The sequence below is a fragment of the Chinchilla lanigera genome, unplaced genomic scaffold, assembly GCF_000276665.1.
Source record: "Chinchilla lanigera isolate Chin_1 unplaced genomic scaffold, ChiLan1.0 scaffold00080, whole genome shotgun sequence".
Classification (NCBI taxonomy): Eukaryota; Metazoa; Chordata; class Mammalia; order Rodentia; family Chinchillidae; genus Chinchilla; species Chinchilla lanigera.
In genome coordinates, this window is record NW_004955481.1 from 1,532,285 (window position 1) to 1,550,095 (window position 17,811).

The following is a 17,811-nucleotide window of genomic DNA, read 5'->3' on the forward strand; positions in this document are numbered from 1 at the left end:
GCTCGCCCCTCGCCCCGCCCCCAGTTGCAGGAGCAGCTACAGCGCCTCCTGCTGGTGAATGCGGAGCTGCGCCACAAGCTCGCTGCCGTGCAGGCCCAGCTGCGGGCTGCGCAGGACCGCGAGAGGGAGCGCGAGCTGCCGCGGGGAGGCGCCCGCGAGCCGGCTGAAGGGCAGAAGCAGGAGCCCGAGCGGGCGCCCCGTGAGAACTTGGTGAGTGCCGGAGGAAGGCAGGATCCCTCTGTTCCAGAACCAGGAGTTGTCGGGCCCTGGGCCTTGTGTGCCGTCCCATGCAGCGGGTCCCCGGGAAGTCAGAAGGCGGCACATGGGTTTGTGCCCCCAGCCAGCCGCAGCCCCCTAGGCAGCCGCGGCATTGCTCTGTCATCTACTGTAGCGTACTTGTGCTTGTATCTCCAGTCTCCCTGCTGGGCACTTTCCCTAGCACTCCTGTGATGGCGCTGGGCTTTCCCCAGGTGGATGCCCTGCAGCAGCCAGGTCGCCCGGTGGAGGCAGGGCAGTGTGGCTTCAGCCGGGAGGAGCTGGAACAGATCCTTCAAGAGCGGAATGAACTCAAAACCAAGGTGTTCCTGCTCAAGGAGGAGTTGGCCTACTTCCAGCGGTGAGGGGCTGGAAAGGCCAGGAGCCTCCCCTCACGTCTGTTCCTGGGCCTCAGGTCACCCCACCGCATTCTTTGATTCATTGGTATATCCAGTGACATGTGCCAGGCCCTGGGCACTGGAAGGACACGAATGACATAGCTCCTGCCCTCCTGGATCTTCGTCCAGACAGGGGAGGGGGCAGTGTGGAGGGTCACAGGAGCAGATGGGCGGCAGCTGAAGCAAAGGTCTGAGAGGTGTGAGCAAGGCAGAGTGCCCCAGGCCTTGGAACAAGGGTCGCGGGAGCCGGGGGGAGCGCCGCTGCTTCCTTCCTGCCCTTCCTCCCCTCTGTAGGGAGCTGCTCACAGACCACAGGGTCCCTGGGCTTCTGCTAGAAGCCATGAAAGTGGCCGTCAGGAAGCAGCGGAAGAAAATCAAGGCCAAGATGTTAGGAACGCCAGAGGAGGCCGACAGCAGGTAAGGTCCCACCCAAGCCAGCGCGCCCGCCCTCCCTAGTTCTGCAGAGCTTGTCAGCCCCGCATAGCCACTTTCTGCATCTGCTGAGCGAGAGTGGGTCCCCCACTGGTCCCCTGACCTAGACTCACCACTTCCTGGACCTGCTGATCTGTGCTGCTTACCCCTGGGCCTGGTGCTCTAGTCAGGTCACCCTTGGGCCTGCTGGCTTTGGCCGCTCACCTCCTGAGCCTGCTGCCGCCTGCTGACCCTCTCTGGGCGGTACTGCTCCCACTAGCCCTGCCTGCCGTACATCCTGCTCAAGACCCCTGCTCACACTGCTTCTCCAGTTTCCTGCTGTGGTCGGGTCTGTTTGTTAGAGGGGCTGCAGCTATTTCAGGGGCCTGCTATCTGCCAGGCTACAAAATGAAAGCTTCAAGATGTCTTACATCTCCCCAGTGTGTCTCCCCCTCTCCGCCCTGGGGAGAAGGGCCGGGCAGCAGGGCCTATGCGTCCTCCCATGCTGTTCTTGAGTGCTGAGGGGAAGGCTCAACACGAGCTGGACTCCTGCTGGCTCCTGGGCCCTTCGCACGAAGCGCTTGTGTCATCTCTGTCGTAGTGACGATGAGGATGGCTCATGGCCTCTGCTCTCTGGAAACAAGGAAGATGACACCCCACCTCCTGAGTCCAGAGCACAGAGTTTGTACGTTGAGGGGAGGGGAAGGGCAGGAGGGGGGTGAAGGAGGAACCCCAGCTGGTTCTGCGCCACACACCCCCCCCCACCTCTGCTGTCAGCTTGCTGTCCTGAGCCCTCACGCACCCTCCCTCCTGCTTCTCTGTCCTGGCCCCTCAGCGCCCCACAGCCTCCTGCTCTTCCCTTTTAACTCTATCCTTTCTCCCTGCTCCCTGCCTTCAGCCCATAGCCCTGACTCTCTGGCTCCCTGTGTGCCTCTTGGCTCTCCCTCCAGCTTTGGTCTGTGGTATCGGGGTGAAGCAGAGACCCCTCAAGCTGAGAGCAGCGGCACCTCTCCCAGCAGGCTAGCGGGAGAAGAAGAGGTCCCCCAGCAGCCTCACCCGGCGCCTGTTGGCAGCCCTCAAGCCCCCGACTCCTGAGTCGCCCTGCTCTGTGCCCAGTGAACTCCCTGGTCTGAGGCCTTCGCCGCCCCAGAGGTCTGACGCTGGGGCCTGGGTGGGGGCGATGTGTGACCTCAGGTGAGCACAGGCCTTCCACCTTTGCAGCCTTCCCTGGGCTTCACCTGCGGTCCTGGCCTGCAGCAGGCGTGATGGGCGCTCAGCCTGCCTCAGCTTCCCTGACATCTCCACACCCACGCCTCAGGGCCGCTGTGAAGCTCCTTCATGAGTTTTGGTTTCTTCATCCCTGAGACAGAGGACTGTCTGCCTAGTACTGCCCAGGGGTTTCTTCGGATGACTTGCGCTAAAGTAATAAAGCAGCCGCGCCTAGTACCCAGCAAGTGTCCCATGTCTGTCTGTCAGTGGTCTGCGCCACCTCCCGGCCCTGCCAGGTGCAGAGGCAGGCTAAGGTCTCCTCACAGGGTCCGTGAAGCTGGTCACTGGGTGGGGGCCTTTGCCCAGTCCTTACCTGGCTTGGAGAGTGAGGCCTGATGGGAAGTTGCAGCTCCTCCCAGCCTCACCCCAGCCCTCTCCCTGGCCTCCCAAGGTCCTCATCAGTGGCCTTCCTTTCTCTCATTTCTGAGTGTCTGGCTTTCCTGGTGTCCATCAGTCCCGGGGAGGAGCCTCACAGCAGTCCACCCCTCGGGCCTGGTTTCCTCAGGAAAAGCCTTGGGAGGAAGCAGGGTGGGGGTTGGGAGCTACTAGAGCCCGATGAACTGCGGCCCTCCCACTCCACTGGCCGCCATGGGGCCGGAGCTGCTGCTCCCACTGCTGCTGCTCTGGACTCCGGGGACCCAAGGGTCCAAGCTGGACCCGAAGGGGCAGAACGTCTGCAGAGGCAGCAGGTGGGTTTCATGGGAATCTGAAGGGCTGCGGGACTGAACGAAAGGGAGGCATTTCAAGAATGAGGATATGGGAAAGGTAGGGGTTGAAGGCAGCCTGGTGGTGGTAATGGAGAGTCAGAGCAGACGGTGGGAAGGCCAGGGAAGGAGAGGGGACAGGTTGGGGACACAGGCTGTAATAATCCTGGGCTGTGACGCCAGGGGCAGATCTCTCTGGTAGGGCTGAGCAGACTCCCACACCTCAGCCAGAGGCAGTGACCTACCCTTTGGCTGGGCAGTGACCTACCCTTTGGCTGGGCTACCCCCACTGACTGACTCCCTTTTGCCCCACAGCCCCTTTGCCGAGCTGCTGTGCTGTCCCGGCTGGAAGCAGAAAGACCAAGAGTGCACTGTCCGTGAGTAGCGAAGGGAAGGGGAGGCCATGGCCCAGTGAGAACCCTTCCTTCCTACGCTGTTTCCCCCTGAGGCCTTGAGCCAGCACCCTGTGACACACACGCCTCCCTACCCTGGGGGGTTAGGTGACTCTTGAGGGAGCAGACCCCCAGGAATGGGGGAGCCCTTGAAGGGCAGGGGCATCCCTTGGTCCTGTGTGTCCCAGCTCTTTCAACTCGGTTGGGGTGTTTTGCAGCCATCTGTGAGGGGCTGGACGCCTGCCGGAAAGACGAGGTATGCGTGAAACCAGGCCTGTGTCGGTGCAAACCCGGGTTCTTCGGGGCTGAGTGCAGCTCCGGTGAGTCTCAGCTACAGGGGGACTTCTCTGGGTGCCCAGCTGGGAAGCGGGGACACAGCAAGTAGAAACATAAATGCAGAGAGGAAAGCGACAGAGGAAATTGAGACCCAGAGACAGGAAGTAAAGTGCTCCAGGGAGATGCTCTGAATCATTAGGTTGTAGCCAGGCATGGTGGCGCACGCCTGTAATCCTGGCACTTGGCTGAGGCAGGAGGATTGCTATGAGTTCAAGGCCAGCCTGGGCTCCATAGTGAGTGCAAGGCCAGCTTGCACTATATAGTAAGACCTTGTCCCAAAAAAAAAAAAACAACTCAGGGGCTGGGGATTTAGCTCAGCAGCAAAGCGCCTGCCTGGCAAGCGCAAGGTCGTGAGTTCGGTTCCTGGTACCAGAGAAAAACCAAAAAAAAAAAAAAAAAACTCAAAATAAATAAATGAATGAATCATCAGGTTTTGCCCATATCCGTAAGACTCCGCCCACAGGGACTTTCTTCTTCTTCAGCTTCAGAAAAGAGCCCTAGGAGAGGCCCTGCTGTGACCACAACATGGGTGTATTCTTGCTCTCCCCCACATGCACTTTGTATATGGGTGGAGGGTAGAGGAAGGCCGGGTCTGGGCTGCCTGGGCTCCCTGGCAGGAGGGAAGAGGAGAACAGGGTTGGGGGCTGCACAGCCTGGGGTAGGCACTAGCAGTCACAGCTGGGACCCTGGGGAAAATAAGGCTTTTCCTGGGACTCTGGTGGGCAGCACCAGCTGAGGTGCAGATGAACACCCTGCGGGTGAGAGGGTCTCTATGAGGAGGGAGGAGGGGCATGAGTGAAGCCCTGCCCAGCTCCGGCCACGCCCCCTCCCCACTTAGGGTCTGTTTTGAATGTGTAGCGGAGGCCGGAGGCCGGCCCCAGGCTCGAGGCTGCTGTAGTTTAGAGTCCGCGGCAGGAAATGAGCTGAGCCAGAACGGCAGCCAGAAGGACGGGCTGCCAGATGTTTCAAGGGTCTGTCCCTGGCTCTTGCAGGGCGGGCTGGCACCCCTCTTCCTCGAGGAAGGGGCTGGGTAAGGATCTGTGCCCGGCCCTGAGCCTGCTCTGTCCCCTCCAACCCCGCAGCCTGCCCAGGCCAGTACTGGGGCCCCGACTGCCGGGAGACCTGCTCCTGCTACCCCCACGGCAAGTGTGACCCCGCCACAGGCGTGTGCCAGTGCCAAGCTGACCGCTGGGGCAAAAACTGTGAGTCTTTGTGCTCCTGCGGGCCGCACGGACATTGCGACCCCAAGACTGGCCAGTGCCGCTGTAACCCGGGCTGGTGGTCGGCCACGTGCCGCCGCCAGTGCCAGTGCAACCCCGCAGCACGCTGTGACCCGGACACCGGTACCTGCTTGTGTCCACTGGGCTGGTGGGGCCGCCGCTGCAACTTCAAGTGCCCCTGCCACAAGTTTCCTTGTGTACCGGACACCGGCCGCTGCATCTGCCCGCCTGGGTGGCAGGAGCCTGACTGCAAGCGGCCGTGCACTCCCGGCCACTATGGGTTACACTGCCGCCAAAGGTGAGCCAGCGGGGTTGGGGCGAGGGAGCACCAGGGAGCAAGAGAAGACTCACGGGAAGGCAGGCAAAGGCGAGTTAGGGGAGGAGCAGGAAGAGGTGGGTGTGAAGGGAGAACGGGGAGGGAGACCCAGTGCTATCTCCAAAAAATGTACAAGACAGAGAAGAAAGGAAAACAGAACCTTTGATATCCCTAGGTCCAGCCCTGCCCAATCCTTTTATCCAATTACTCTTAAAAAGTATTGGTACTAGCAAGCCATCTTCAGAAAAAGGATTCATGTGACATAAGAATGACAAGGTCCCTTTAATAATCAATAGCCTTCGCCAGGCATGGTGGCACACACCTGTAATCCCAGCACTTGGGAGGCTGAGGCAGGAGGATCACCACAAACAAGTTCAAGGCCAGCCTGAACTACATAGCGAGACCCCTTCTCAAAAAAAGACTCAGTGGCCTTCAAGCATTGACAGCCTCCACACACAATAAGAAATCACAAAAGAAATGACATCCTACCTAACTTATGTAACACATATTAATAAAAGTTGTTTAAGCCGGGTGTGGTGGCGCATGCCTGTAATCCCGGCCCTCGGGAGGCTGAGGCAGGAGGATCACTGTGAGTTTGAGGCCTGTCTGGGCTACAAAGTGAGTTCAAGGCCAGCATGAGCTACATAGTGAAACCCTGTCTTAAAAAAGCAAAAAAAAAAAAAAAAAAAAGTTGTTTAGTATTTTTTTTTTGGTTTGTCTTGGGGTTTTTTGATAACTTTGCTTTTATTTACATAACTCTTACATGCAGTACTGTAGTATATAACACAGCAAAACTATAATACAGTAAGCAAAAATTATAGTACTGTATAAAGAAAGTGTTCTGTACAAGAAACAATATTGAGGCTCTATAAACAAGATGTACAGTACAAAAAACCAAGATGGGGTCGTAAGTCTGAGCGGCAGGTGTAAGTCTGAACAGTTGCTAATAGGTAGGTCATTAAAAGGAATATCTGTATGGGGTTCCGTCTTTTGAAGAACAACAGAACCACCTTCAGATAGTCAAAGCAAAGTTGAGATCTTCACAGTTTCCATGTCTCTTTTTAGGTCCCTTTCTGGTTGCCAAGATAAATGTCATTGGTTGGGTCTGGTGGTCCCTGAGACTGAAATAAAGAACTTAATCCACCCTTTTAAAATAAGTTTGTAGGTTCACTGACCCCCATTGGAGAAAATAAATTTTCAGGACACATAAGTAAAAGACACAGGGGCTGGGGATTTAGCTCAGCGGCGCAGCGCCTGCCTGGCAAGCGAGCGCAAGGTCTTGAGTTAGATTCCCGGTACCGGGGGGATAAGTAAAAGATACATGAAAAGGATTTCTTAGTGGTAGATGTGGGACATACTCAAGAGAGAAGTATGCATGCTCAGAGAAATGAGGCACCTTTTTTTGTCTTTTTGAGACAGGGTCTCACTATGCAGTTCAGGCTGGCCTCAGACTCGCTTTATAGTCCAGGCCAGCCTCAAATTTGCAGCAATCCTCCTGCCTCAGCCTCCCGAGTGCTGGGATTACAGGCGTGCACCATTACATTGGGCTCTTTTTTTGTCTTTTTGAGACAGGGTCTCACTATGCAGTTCAGGCTGGCCGTCACCTCACTATGTTACCCAGGCTGGCCTTGAACTCATGGCAGTCCTCCTGCCTCAGCCTCCTGAGTGCTGGAAAATTGTGTGTGTGTGTGTGTGTGTGTGTGTGTGAGTGTGAGTGTGTGATGTGTAATACTAAGGATTAAACCCAGGACCTTCACACTAAGCTATACCTCCAGCCCTTTTTGTTTTTTTATTCAGGCTGGGCTTGAATTTATGATCCTCCTGCCTTCATAAAATAAAAATTTAACTAGAGAATATATACTTACCTTTACTATTAACACACACACACACACACACTCTGTAATATTTTTCTTTTTTCTAAATGCTGACCGCAGCCAGGTGTGGTGGCACATGTCTGTCATCCCAGCACTCTGTGAAGCCAAGACAGGAAGAACACAGCCTGGGGAACTTCGCAATTTAGCAATTTGACTCTGTCTCAAAATAAAAATGGCTGGGGAATGTAGCTCAGTGCAAAGCCCCTGGGTTCAGTCCCCAGTACCACAAAGATAGATAGATAGACAGACAACAGACAGACAGACAGACGATAGATGCTTGTCAAGATCAATTAAATTGATTTTTTAATTCTCCTCCCCTCTCTACTAATGGATCTGACCCAAGTTACTATTAAGTGTCAATGGGAAATTAAGGTAAGATAAATATGAAGTTATAGTGGTGAAAATATTTTAAATATATATATTTTTTAATTCTTATTTTTTTAAGAGACGGGATCAGCCAGGCATAGTGGTGGACACCTGTAATCCCAGCACTCAGGAGGCTGAGGCAGGAGAAGCGCTGCGAGTTTGAGGCCAGCCTGGGCTACATAGTGAGCTCAAGGCCAGCCTGAATTACAGAGGAGACCCTATCTCAAAGAGAGAGAGAGAAGGAGAGAGAGACTGACTCTTACTGTGTTGCCCAGGCTGATGAAAGTCCTGAGTAGCTCTCACTCCAGGCACACCCTGCCTCTGCACTCACCCTGTGCTTTATTTCTATGCACTGTCATGTTATAGAAGGTAGAGCACTGAGTCCTCAGGGCTGGCATGGTGTGGGAGGCAGAAGGGGAAAGAGGAGGACAGGAAAGCTGGGAAGGATGGAGGAAGAAGGTGGCTGATAACTCTCTGCCCCGGCTGGGCTGGTAGCTCCTGGTGACCCTGAGACCAGGGAAGGATAGGTCACAGGTCATCTGTCCCAACCTCTTCATTGCACAGCGTGGAGAAAGTGAGGCTTGAGCCTGCCTGAGCGACCCAGCAGGGTCCTGAGCGCTCTGCAGCGCCCCTGCTGGCGGGAGTGGGCGGTGTATGTGTTCAAGGGTGGGCCTATTTGTTGTGTTGTTCTCCCCGCCCCCCCCGCCCCGCCCGCGCCCAGCCCTGTGCTCCCATGAGCCCTTTCTCTTACCAGATGTGGGCACTGCAAGCAGAATGCCCCGTGCTCTGTGGACACTGGCAGCTGTGAGTCCTGCGAGCCAGGGTGGAATGGGACCAGGTGCCAGCAGCCTTGCTCACCAGGCACCTTTGGCGAGAGCTGCAGCCAGCAGTGCCCCCGCTGCTGGGATGGGGAGCCCTGTCAGACAGAAACAGGACACTGTGAGCACTGTGACCCTGGCAAGCTGGGGCCCAGGTGAGTGGGGTGGATGTTTCCGTTGTATCTTCATAGCCACCTGTCCCCCAGCAGGCACACTCACCCTTGGGGCTGTCTCTGGATGAGGCCGAGGGAGAGAGGATTTTGAGCCAGATATTCTTCTGCTCCCACACCACAGCCTTCCCGCCCTCCTCCTCCTCCCGGGATTTGTAGTCTGTCTCCTGGGTTTGTCTCCAGGTTCAAGCCCCGGTTTGCACCTGTGCTTTGCTGCCCAGGAGCAGCCGTCTGGGGCCTAAGTGCAGGAGAGTGGGGAAGGTGGGTAGGGACCTACTCTGGGGCCCAGGCCTGCCGTGCCCTCCCCGTCTCTGAATCTCGCCTCCCCCAGATGTGAAGATACCTGCCCGAATGGCACCTTTGGGCTAGGCTGCAGCTTTCCCTGTCCCACCTGTATTCACGGGGCCTGTGATGCTGAGACTGGAGAATGTGTCTGCAGCGCCGGCTACTGGGGGACCAGGTAAGGACTGAGCCCTGGGGGAAGGAGGGCAGGCCGCTGTCATGTTTCCTAAAGTTCCCTTCCTGAGGGGTTGCTTACTTGGGAAGCGCTTCTGTGGTGGAGTTGGTGATAGTGGCTGCCACAGAGAGCACTTAAAAAAAAAGTTCTCTTCCCAGGCCTCTTCATCTCCCAGGCCTGTACCCACTGTTCTTAGAACTGAGAAGCTGGTCCTCCTGTGGGGGGCCTCACATCTTCCAAGGAAATTCAGATGACGCCTAATCTAAAAGGACTGAAAAATAGCACACAGGAGGCTGAGGCAGGAGGAACACAAGTTAAAGCCTAGCCTGGACCACACGTCAAGATTGTGTCTCAAAAACCGAAATAAGTATATAAAAATAAAGGCATCAATAAAAGGTCTAAAGATTAAGCAGAATTCTTAGGGAGGAAAAAAAACAAAAGGAATTTTTATAAAAGCATGAGGATCAAGAGGTCAGGGTAAGCTTAGGCTACATGACGAGACCCTATCTCAAAAAACAACCAAAAAGGGGCTGGGATATAGCACAGTGACATAAGTACCTGCCTGGTAAGCGTAAGGTCCTGAATTCGATTCCTGGTACCAGAAAACCCCACAAAAAAACAAAAAAGTTCAGGCATGATGGTACAACCTGTAATCATGGCACTCTGAGAGGCTGAGGCAGGAGGATTGCAAGTTTAAGACCAGCTTGGGCAGTTTAGCAACTTAAGGAGAGTTCCTCAAAATAAAACACAAAAAGGAGCTGAGAATGTATGTATCTCAGTTCAAAGGCCCTGGGTTTAATCTGCAGTACCACAAAAATAAAATAATAAATACATAAAAGGGAGAAAAGAGGAAAGAAAATAAAGAGGGACCTGGTTCCCTAACTAGTTGGGGGTCTCGGGGAAGGTGGGGATGGCCTTGTCACCTCCCTGAAGTCTTCAGGTGGTGAACAGGGTCTCCAGTCACGTTTCCTACTTGGAGGGCGGCGTGAAGGGTCAAATGGAAGAGAGCTCACTTCACAGTGGCGGAGACCAAGGCCCAGAGTTAGGGGCAGCGCAGGGCCTGGCTGGACGCATCGCACCGTGCTTAGTTTGCGCTTGTGCTGGCAGCCAAGGGGCTGAGGCCAGGCAGAGGTGAACCCTGTCCTGAGGGCAGCAGCCTGGCCCGCGTCGAGCTGGGTGTCTGGGGCTGAGGGAGTCTCTAGAACACTGCCAGGGCCACTTAGGATGTGGGGCAGCAGTCAGGGGGCACTGCTCGGGCACCGCGCAGGGGGGCCTTCAGGCAGGGGTGGGGACAGTGCCTGGGAGCCTCCCTTGACCTCCCTGCTGCCCGCTGCCTCCCTTCCCACCCGGTCTTCAGCCTGCCCCTCTTGTTACCCCATAGCTGCAACAGTTCCTGCCTGGCTGGCTTCTATGGCCACAACTGCTCCCTGTCCTGCCAGTGCTCGGATGGACTCTGCGACCCTGTGTCTGGGGCCTGCCTCTGGGGTAAGGTGGAGCGGGCTGCAGGCTGCGGTAACCACTGAAAGTCTGGTCCTTTGCATGGGTCCCAGGGGTGCCACTTGCTGAGGGCGGGGCACTCCGGGCCTACTTCAGACTTGGCTGTGGCTGAAATCGGGATGGATGCTGTGCGATCCCTGGGGATGTGACACGGACCCTGCCGTCCAAGAAAGCAGGGAGGGCCGGGGAATGAGCAGGCAGGGCTGGACTCTAGTATGGCCGGGGAATCGGGACAGGAGCTTGTAGCACTGGCTTTTGCCCCATGAGGAGGGGACAGATCAGCAGAAGGGCCACCTAGATGAAGAGGAGGGACCCACAGGTGGGAAGAGGCAACTCAGAGCTGAAGACAGCTGTGTGTGGGGGAGGCCCTGACTATCTGGCGTCTCCCGTGCCCACAGGCCTTCATGGTAAGCAAGCCTTCCTCATCGCTGGCATCCTTGGGCCTCTGCTGCTGCTCCTCTTGGGCATTGCCTGCTGTGCCTACTGCTGCTGTACCACTCGGCGGGAGCCCAAGGACGGGTGAGCGCTGGCTGGTCTCTCTTCTGGTTTCCTATCGGGGTAGGAAAGGGCCGGCCTTGCCACACACTTAGGTCAAAGGTAGTGGCGAGAGTTGGTGGTGCCCATGGCCTGGAGGCACCAGGTCAGCCACCTGCCCACCTTGGAAGCTGTGACATGGAAGTTTCTGAGACTCATGGCATTAGTCAGGGCGCTGGGCACCAAACCTGCAGCAGGAGGCCAGGAGCTTACTGGCAGGGGCAGACGAGGAGGGCGAGGAACACAGAAGTAGCAGCACAACTCTAGGGTGGAGAAGAGACCAGACCTCACTTGTCCTAGAAAGGAGAGTGACATAAAAGCCTGTAGCCAGGCATGGTGGCAGATGCCTGTAATTCCAGCAGCATGGGAGGCTGAGGCAGGTGGACTGCGAGTTTGAATCCAGTCTGGACAATTTAACAATGTAATAAGACACTGTTGCAGAATATTTAAAAAATGCAAGCTGGGCGTGGTGGCGCACGCCTGTAATTCCAGCACTCGGGAAGCTGAGGCAGGAGAATCATTGTGAGTTTGAGGCCAGCCTGGGCTACAAAGGTGAGCTCAAGGCCAGCCTGAACTGCATAGCGAGACCCTGTCTCAAAAAGACCAAAAAAATAAAAATAAAAATAAAAAGATAAAAAATGCAAAACAGGCTGAGGATGCCACTCAGTATGAAGATCCTTGCTCCAAAAATAGTCCATGTAGTAGTTCAGCATGAACTGCTACAGAGAGACTAAAGGGAAGGACTGGTGCAGAGGGGCTCCCACAGGGAATGATGCTCACACCCTGCTCTGTTCTTCCAAAACCTCTTACACCCCTGAAGCCCGAGGGGACCCCGCTAGTCATGGCTGCACAAAGCCCTGCTTGGCTGTCTGGGCTGTTTGTCCAGTGCTGGTTGCTCACTTGCTGTGTGCTTGCCTCCTTGCTTCCTTTTGTACCAGGAGTTGAATTCAGGACCTCACGCTTGCTAGGAGGTGCTGCTCTGCTGAGCTACATCCCTGCCCTGTCCGGCGCTCTCTGATTAGTTCATGCACTAATCCTTGAGCTCGTCCTCTGTGGTCAAGCAATCACAGATTCACCAGTCCTGTCACCCTCCCTGTGGCACAGAGCCCGCTGGGTGGGAAGAAGCCCCTCACAGGGAGATGAGGACATGTGCAGAAGCCATTAGAACACTGGTAACAAGTGGAGCGGCCCCGGCTTGCGGGTGGAGGAGAGCGGGGACAAGACAGGTGCAAGCTTCTAGGGCTCGCTTGGGTGAGCGTCACAGGGAGCTGCATTTTGGGAACCCTCACCAGGGGCCTTGTGCTGTAGCAGGTCCTGCAGAAAGCTCTAGTAGATAGGACTATCTATCTAGGACTATCTAGCTCTAGTAGATAGGACCCATTTTGTAGATAAGGAAACTAAGGCCCGGGGGAGTTCAGTCTGAGCCAGTCTGTTGCCCTGGTGTGTCCGACTTCAGAGCTGCGCTGCCTTCTGTGATGTATGTCTTGGGCTCAGTTGTTTGGATCTGATTGTTTTCACTATGGAGCTCCTGAAGTAGATGTCATCACCCTGTCACACCCTGCCAGGGTGATACAGGTCACCCTGGGGCTTGGGAACTGAGCACCCCTATGTCACCCCCTCAGGCCTGCAAGGGGTGGAACCACCCTGTCCAGGATGAAGCAGCAAGTCTCGGGGGCACTGAGCAGCCTGGGCTCTGTGCTGCTGTGTGGTTCCCTCAGTGGCTACAAGCTTCCCTGGGTGACAGGTAAGTGGGCCCTGGGCTCAGGGGCTGGGATGGGGCAAGCCTTCCCATCAGGCTGTGCGCCTGACCTGGAGCCCCAACAGTCTCTCACCACGACCCGGAGGCCCCCTTCAACCCCAGCTTCATCGAGCAGCCCTCTGCCGGCTGGGCTTCCGAGGACTCCTTCTCTTCTGATTCGGAATCCGGAGCGGAGAATGAGGATTCTGCCTACTGTGTGTCTTCCCTAAAAGGTAGCCCCACCAGCCCACTCCCGAGTACCCCTGCCCACCACAACCTCTTCCAGTTTCCCTCAGCAAGCCTGTGTCCAGTGGGACCAGACCCTGTTCTAGCTCTGGAGATGCAGTAAAGAACAAAATAGAACTGGCCATTGTGACAGATACCAATACTCCCAGCAGTCTGGGAGGCTGAGGCAGGAGCATGCAAGTTTGAGCCCATCCTGGGCAATATAGAACCTGTTTCAAAAAAAAGAATTCTAGGGATAGAGTGAGCTCAGTGCAAGGGCCCTGGGTTCAAAAACAGACTCCTGTCTCCACCGAACTTAGAGTCTGATAGGCAGTAATGAGACAAGTCCCCAGGCAGTTAAGGACAGAATGATGCGTGCTTTGACCCGGACACATAAAGAGGGACTCAATCTGGCCATGGCAGTGGCAACTGTCACGTTAGTAAGAGCTGTGCCGAGCCCAGCAGAACCAGTCGGTAATAGCAGAGTGAACGGAGAGAACGGGAGCAGTGTTTCAGCTGAGAGGAGCTGCACGATCAAAGGCCCAGAGGGACATGGCTCAGAAGGACATGGCTCTGGGGTGTGGCCGGGGTGCCAGGCTGGCAGTAGCTCAGAGCAGGAAGGGGCGGTGAAAAAAGTGGAGAAGGAAGTGTGGCAACTCCATCGGCCCTTCCCGGCCTCTGTCCTGCCCCTTCCCGGCCTGTCCTCGAGCCTCCCCAGGACGCGGAGCTGCGGGTGGGCTGCACTAGCGTGGCCAAACCTTGCTGCAGCCGAGCTCTTTTTTCTCCTCTGCCAGGGACGGCTCCTGTGGCCCAAATAGAGTCGTCAGAGGCCACCTTCCCTCCCCCTGAGGACACCTCCACGCCGTTCCCTATCCCTCGAACCTCCAGTTTAGCTCGGGCCAAGCGGCCCTCGGTCTCCTTTGCTGAAGGCACCAAGTTTGTGTCACAGAGTGGCCGAAGCTCAGGGGAGCTCTCCAGCCCGATCCGAAAATCCAAGAAGCCCTCAAGAGGGGCGCAGCCAGGTCCTGAGGGTCAGGAGACTGAGGAATCCACCAGCCCCGAGCAAGCAAAAGTGGATAAGGCCCCTACTGCTGCTGCTGCCGCCGCCGCTGCCAAACCCAGCAGTTCTGTCAATGGCCACCAGTTCCCTCGTGGTGGCCAGAAAGTGGCCGAGCCTGGGGAAACCACCGAGGGCAATGTTCAGGAGAGCTCAGCTTCTTTGGCCTCAGTCTACATGCTGGTAGGGATGCCCGAGAAATCCCAGGGCCATGTCCGGTCTGTCCTCCGCCGTTTGGGTAACTTCCAGAAGAGCCAGGCAGAACCGAAGGTCAAGAGTGCCATCCCTAAGCCCCCACGCCGAGCTCTGGGCCAGAAGAAGGGCAGCCCTGGGCTGGCCTCAGGCTCTGCCAGTCAGAGCCCTGGCTCGGCTCTCAACGCCAGCCTTGTGGAGGCCGCAGAATCTGCGGGAGTTGGGCCCGAGGAGGTGTCGAGGGGGCTGGGGGACGGCAGGGAGAGCCCGGGGAAGACCCAGGAGCCGGTGCCCAGCAGCAGCCTCCAAGAACAGGCTCCCCAGAAGCAGGCGGAAGAGGAAGGGCAGGAGGAGCCCCTGTATGAGAATGTACACACATGTGGGCGACCAGAGTCCTGAAGACCTTGGATTTGGGGCGTAGGAAGAATACGAATAGGGTGGGATGGGGGGACACCAGAATCTGCCATGAATCAGATTGTGCTTTGTGCTGGAAAATTTTCCCAGAGCCAGCGTACACAACAGAACCTCTGCACTGGAGTAGGCGAGACGGAGAGGCCAGCTGGCCCCAGGCCCTGGCAGCGGCCCCGGAGCAGGTCTGGAGCACCCGGGCAGGCATCCTGCAGGAAGGGGTCAGGAAGAGGGATGAGAGGCTGCAGGGACTTTTTGTCTGTTGCCCTGGATTCTGCCCCCAAAGGACTGTTCTTTCCTTTATTTGCCAAACATTTTTCTGAAATGGGAAACAACCTAAATGTTTGATGATAAAAGATTGGTTAAACAAAAACTTACGTGAGTTACTGCACAGCTACTAAAAATTGTGTTGTACAAAAAATATTTAATATGACAGAATGTTCATGCTTCACTAAGTGTGTAAAAAGTGTCATGCAATTTATGGAATACAGTATAGCTCCATTGTTTGTTGTTGTGCTAGGGACTGAATTTATGCTAAGCACGTGCTCTGCCACTGAGCTATATCAGCAACCTCTTCCTCTCTTTCTTTCTTTCTTTTTTGAGACAGGGTCTTGCTATGTGATTCAGGCTAGTTTTCAAATAACTGTGTAACCCAAACTGGCCTTGAACTCTTACCTCAGCCTCCTGAGAGCCATTATGCCCAGTTCCATTGTTTCTTTAGCTTTGTTTGTTGAGACAGAGTCTTGTTATGTAGTTCAGGCTGGCCTTGAACTTCTGATCCTCCTGCCTCAGCCTCCCGAGTGCTGGGATCACAGGCCACCACACTTGGCTCACGTGTTTTTTAGTACACATGTAAATATATGTTTTAAAAACAAAAGAGCATACTAAGCATACTATTCTACAACTTACTTTGCTTTTTTTTTTTTTTCCGCCTCCCCTTCCTTTTTTTGGTGCTGGGGATTAAACCCTGGGTCTCATGTATGCTAAGCATGCATTCTACCTGAGCTACATGCCCAGCTCTGCAACTTGCTTTCTTACTTAGTGATGTACCCTGGATATCTTTTGATGTCAGTACATAGAAAGCTACCTCCTTCCATAAAATATGACGAGGTGGGGCTGGGGATGTGACTCAGCAGTAAAGTGCTTGCTTAGCGTGTGTGAGGTCCTGGGTTAGGTCCCCAGTAGTGGTTGGGGGGAGGTTGGATTCCATTATATGGAAATAACAGGCTATTGCAACCACCTCCTGTCAATAGACAGTTGTTTCTAATTGTTCTGATACAATAAACTATGATGTAGTCTACAACTACCTTTGTACATATTTCTTTTGTTTTTGTAATGCTAAGAATTGGACCCAGGGCCTTGTGCATGCTAGGCAAGCGCTCTACCACTGAGCCACACTCCCAACCCCATACATATTTCTTTTTGCACTTAGGCAAGTTTTTGTACAGAATAGATTCCAAGGACTTACTGAATTATAGAGTAAGAACATTAGACATTTCTGTACTTCAAATTGCCCTCCAGAAAAGTTGTATGGGTTTATAGTCTCACAGAGTACCCATTTACCTATATGCAACCTAACAGGTTGAAAATGGCATTATTTTAGCACATATACAAAAAAAAAATGTTAGAACTAGTTAAAATCCTTACACAATTAAAAAGATTTGAACAATTTATTTAGGGGCTGGGGATTTAGCTCAGCGGCACAGTGCCTGCCTGGCAAGCGCAAGGTCGTGAGTTCAATTCCCGGTACCGGAAACCCCCCCCCACCAAAACCAAACAAACAATTTATTTATTTTTGTTTTTTGAGACAGAGTCTCACTATATAGTTCAGGCTGGCCTTGAGCTCACTATGTAGCCCAGGCTAGCCTTGAACCTATGGGGATCCTTCTGCCTCAGCCTCCCAAGTGCTGGGATTACAGGTGTATGCCACCACACCTGGCTAACCATCTTTTAACCATTAAAAAATAATGATCTCTGTGGGGCTAGCAGAATAGTGGTGGTGGAACACTTGCCTAGCCTGCATATGAGACCCTGGAACTAATCTCCAGCAACACACAAACACACAAATTACAATTGAACTGGACATGGTGGCCCATGAACTGGACATGGTGGCCTGTGCCTCAGGAGGCTGAGGCAGGATTATCACCTTGAGGTTGAGGCCTGCCTGAACTATATAGCAAGACCTTGTCTCAAAAAAAATTATGATTGGGGGCTGGGGATTTAGCTCAGCGGCAAAGCACCTGCCTGGCAAGCGCAAGGTCATGAGTTCGGTTCCCGGTACCGGAGAAAAACAAACAAAAATTATAATTCAAATTTCAAAATTATTCTTTTTTTCTGTATTCAATGGTTGAGGTTCCTATCAGACCTTTAGCAGATTTTTCCTGCAGGTTATCTTGTTATATTCAACTTTCAGCTGAGATACTCATCTTTTTTCTGATTGATTTTTTTTGTTTGTTTTGTTTTTGTTTTTGTTTTTGTTTTTTTGGTTTTTCTCGGTTTTTCTCCAGTACTGGGAACCAAACTCACGACCTTGCGCTTGCCAGGCAGGCGCTTTTGCCGCTGAGCTAAATCCCCAGGCCCCTTTTTTTTTTTTTTTTTGAGACAGGGTCTTACTATGCCTTCCAGGATGCCCTTGAACTCACTATGTAGCCCAGACTGGCTTTGAACCCAGGGCAAACCTGCTTCATCCTCCCAAGTGCTGGGATTACAGGCATGCGTCACCGCAGTCAACCTCCTGATTACCCCCGCCCCCCGCCCAGTTTGGGAGCAAAATTTTATTGACATCTTACATTCTCGCCCACCCTAGGTCTGATTGATTTTTAAGTGCCTTTTATATATCGAGTTTGTGACAAGTTTGCTCAGTTTGTGACTGATGTTTAAATGCTGTTTATAGTTTCTTCTTTTTTTTCCTCTATGGAAGCTTTAAAATTTTAATTTAGACAGTTTTTGTCTTTATGACTTTTAGGTTTCATTGTATGCTTAGTGCAAAAATCTCTACCCTAAATGTGAAATAATCTACATTTTTTCCTAGTACTTTAGTGATTGTATTTCTTTCAGTGCTGGGGATGGAACCCAGGTCCTTATACATGCTAATCAACTCCACTATCCCTGAGCCACACTCCCATGGTTTTATTTATTCATAATTTGCCAACAGTGTTTTTTTTTTTTTTTTTT

At 53.8% G+C, this 17,811-nt stretch overlaps 2 protein-coding genes across 5 annotated transcripts in view; both read left to right on the forward strand.

The window, feature by feature from the left end:
* The window catches only part of Rilp (Rab interacting lysosomal protein), a 3,620-nt gene extending 1,110 nt beyond the window's left edge, over positions 1-2,510 (forward strand). Inside the window, exons 4-8 of one of the 4 annotated variants that reach the window (XM_013503411.1) lie at positions 24-210; positions 471-616; positions 948-1,070; positions 1,666-1,749; positions 2,084-2,510. In XM_013503411.1, the coding sequence (XP_013358865.1) occupies positions 24-210; positions 471-616; positions 948-1,070; positions 1,666-1,749; positions 2,084-2,159 (616 nt within the window). In that variant the 3' untranslated portion in view covers positions 2,160-2,510. Of the gene's footprint in view, positions 1-23; positions 211-470; positions 617-947; positions 1,071-1,665; positions 1,750-2,014 lie in introns of all 4 variants that reach the window. The other 3 variants (XM_005402616.2, XM_005402615.2, XM_013503412.1) reach the window with 3 other exon arrangements.
* Positions 2,511-2,609: 99 nt separating this feature from the next.
* Scarf1 (scavenger receptor class F, member 1) lies at positions 2,610-15,143 on the forward strand. Its single transcript, XM_005402613.2, has 11 exons — positions 2,610-3,022; positions 3,353-3,414; positions 3,648-3,749; positions 4,848-5,283; positions 8,296-8,514; positions 8,861-8,989; positions 10,368-10,471; positions 10,882-11,002; positions 12,640-12,761; positions 12,842-12,988; positions 13,775-15,143. Exons 1-11 carry the CDS (start codon positions 2,889-2,891, stop codon positions 14,626-14,628), a joined length of 2,430 nt encoding a protein of 809 aa, XP_005402670.1. The 5' UTR covers positions 2,610-2,888; the 3' UTR covers positions 14,629-15,143.
* The last annotated feature ends 2,668 nt before the right edge of the window (positions 15,144-17,811 follow it).

Coding starts and splice junctions, on each gene's coding strand:
- Scarf1 (XM_005402613.2), top strand. CDS start 2,889: ATGAACTGCGGCCCTCCCACTCCACTGGCCGCCATGGGGCCGGAGCTG. Junction 5,284..8,295: donor GGGTTACACTGCCGCCAAAG/GTGAGCCAGCGG, acceptor TTCTCTTACCAG/ATGTGGGCACTGCAAGCAGA. Junction 10,472..10,881: donor GTCTGGGGCCTGCCTCTGGG/GTAAGGTGGAGC, acceptor CCGTGCCCACAG/GCCTTCATGGTAAGCAAGCC.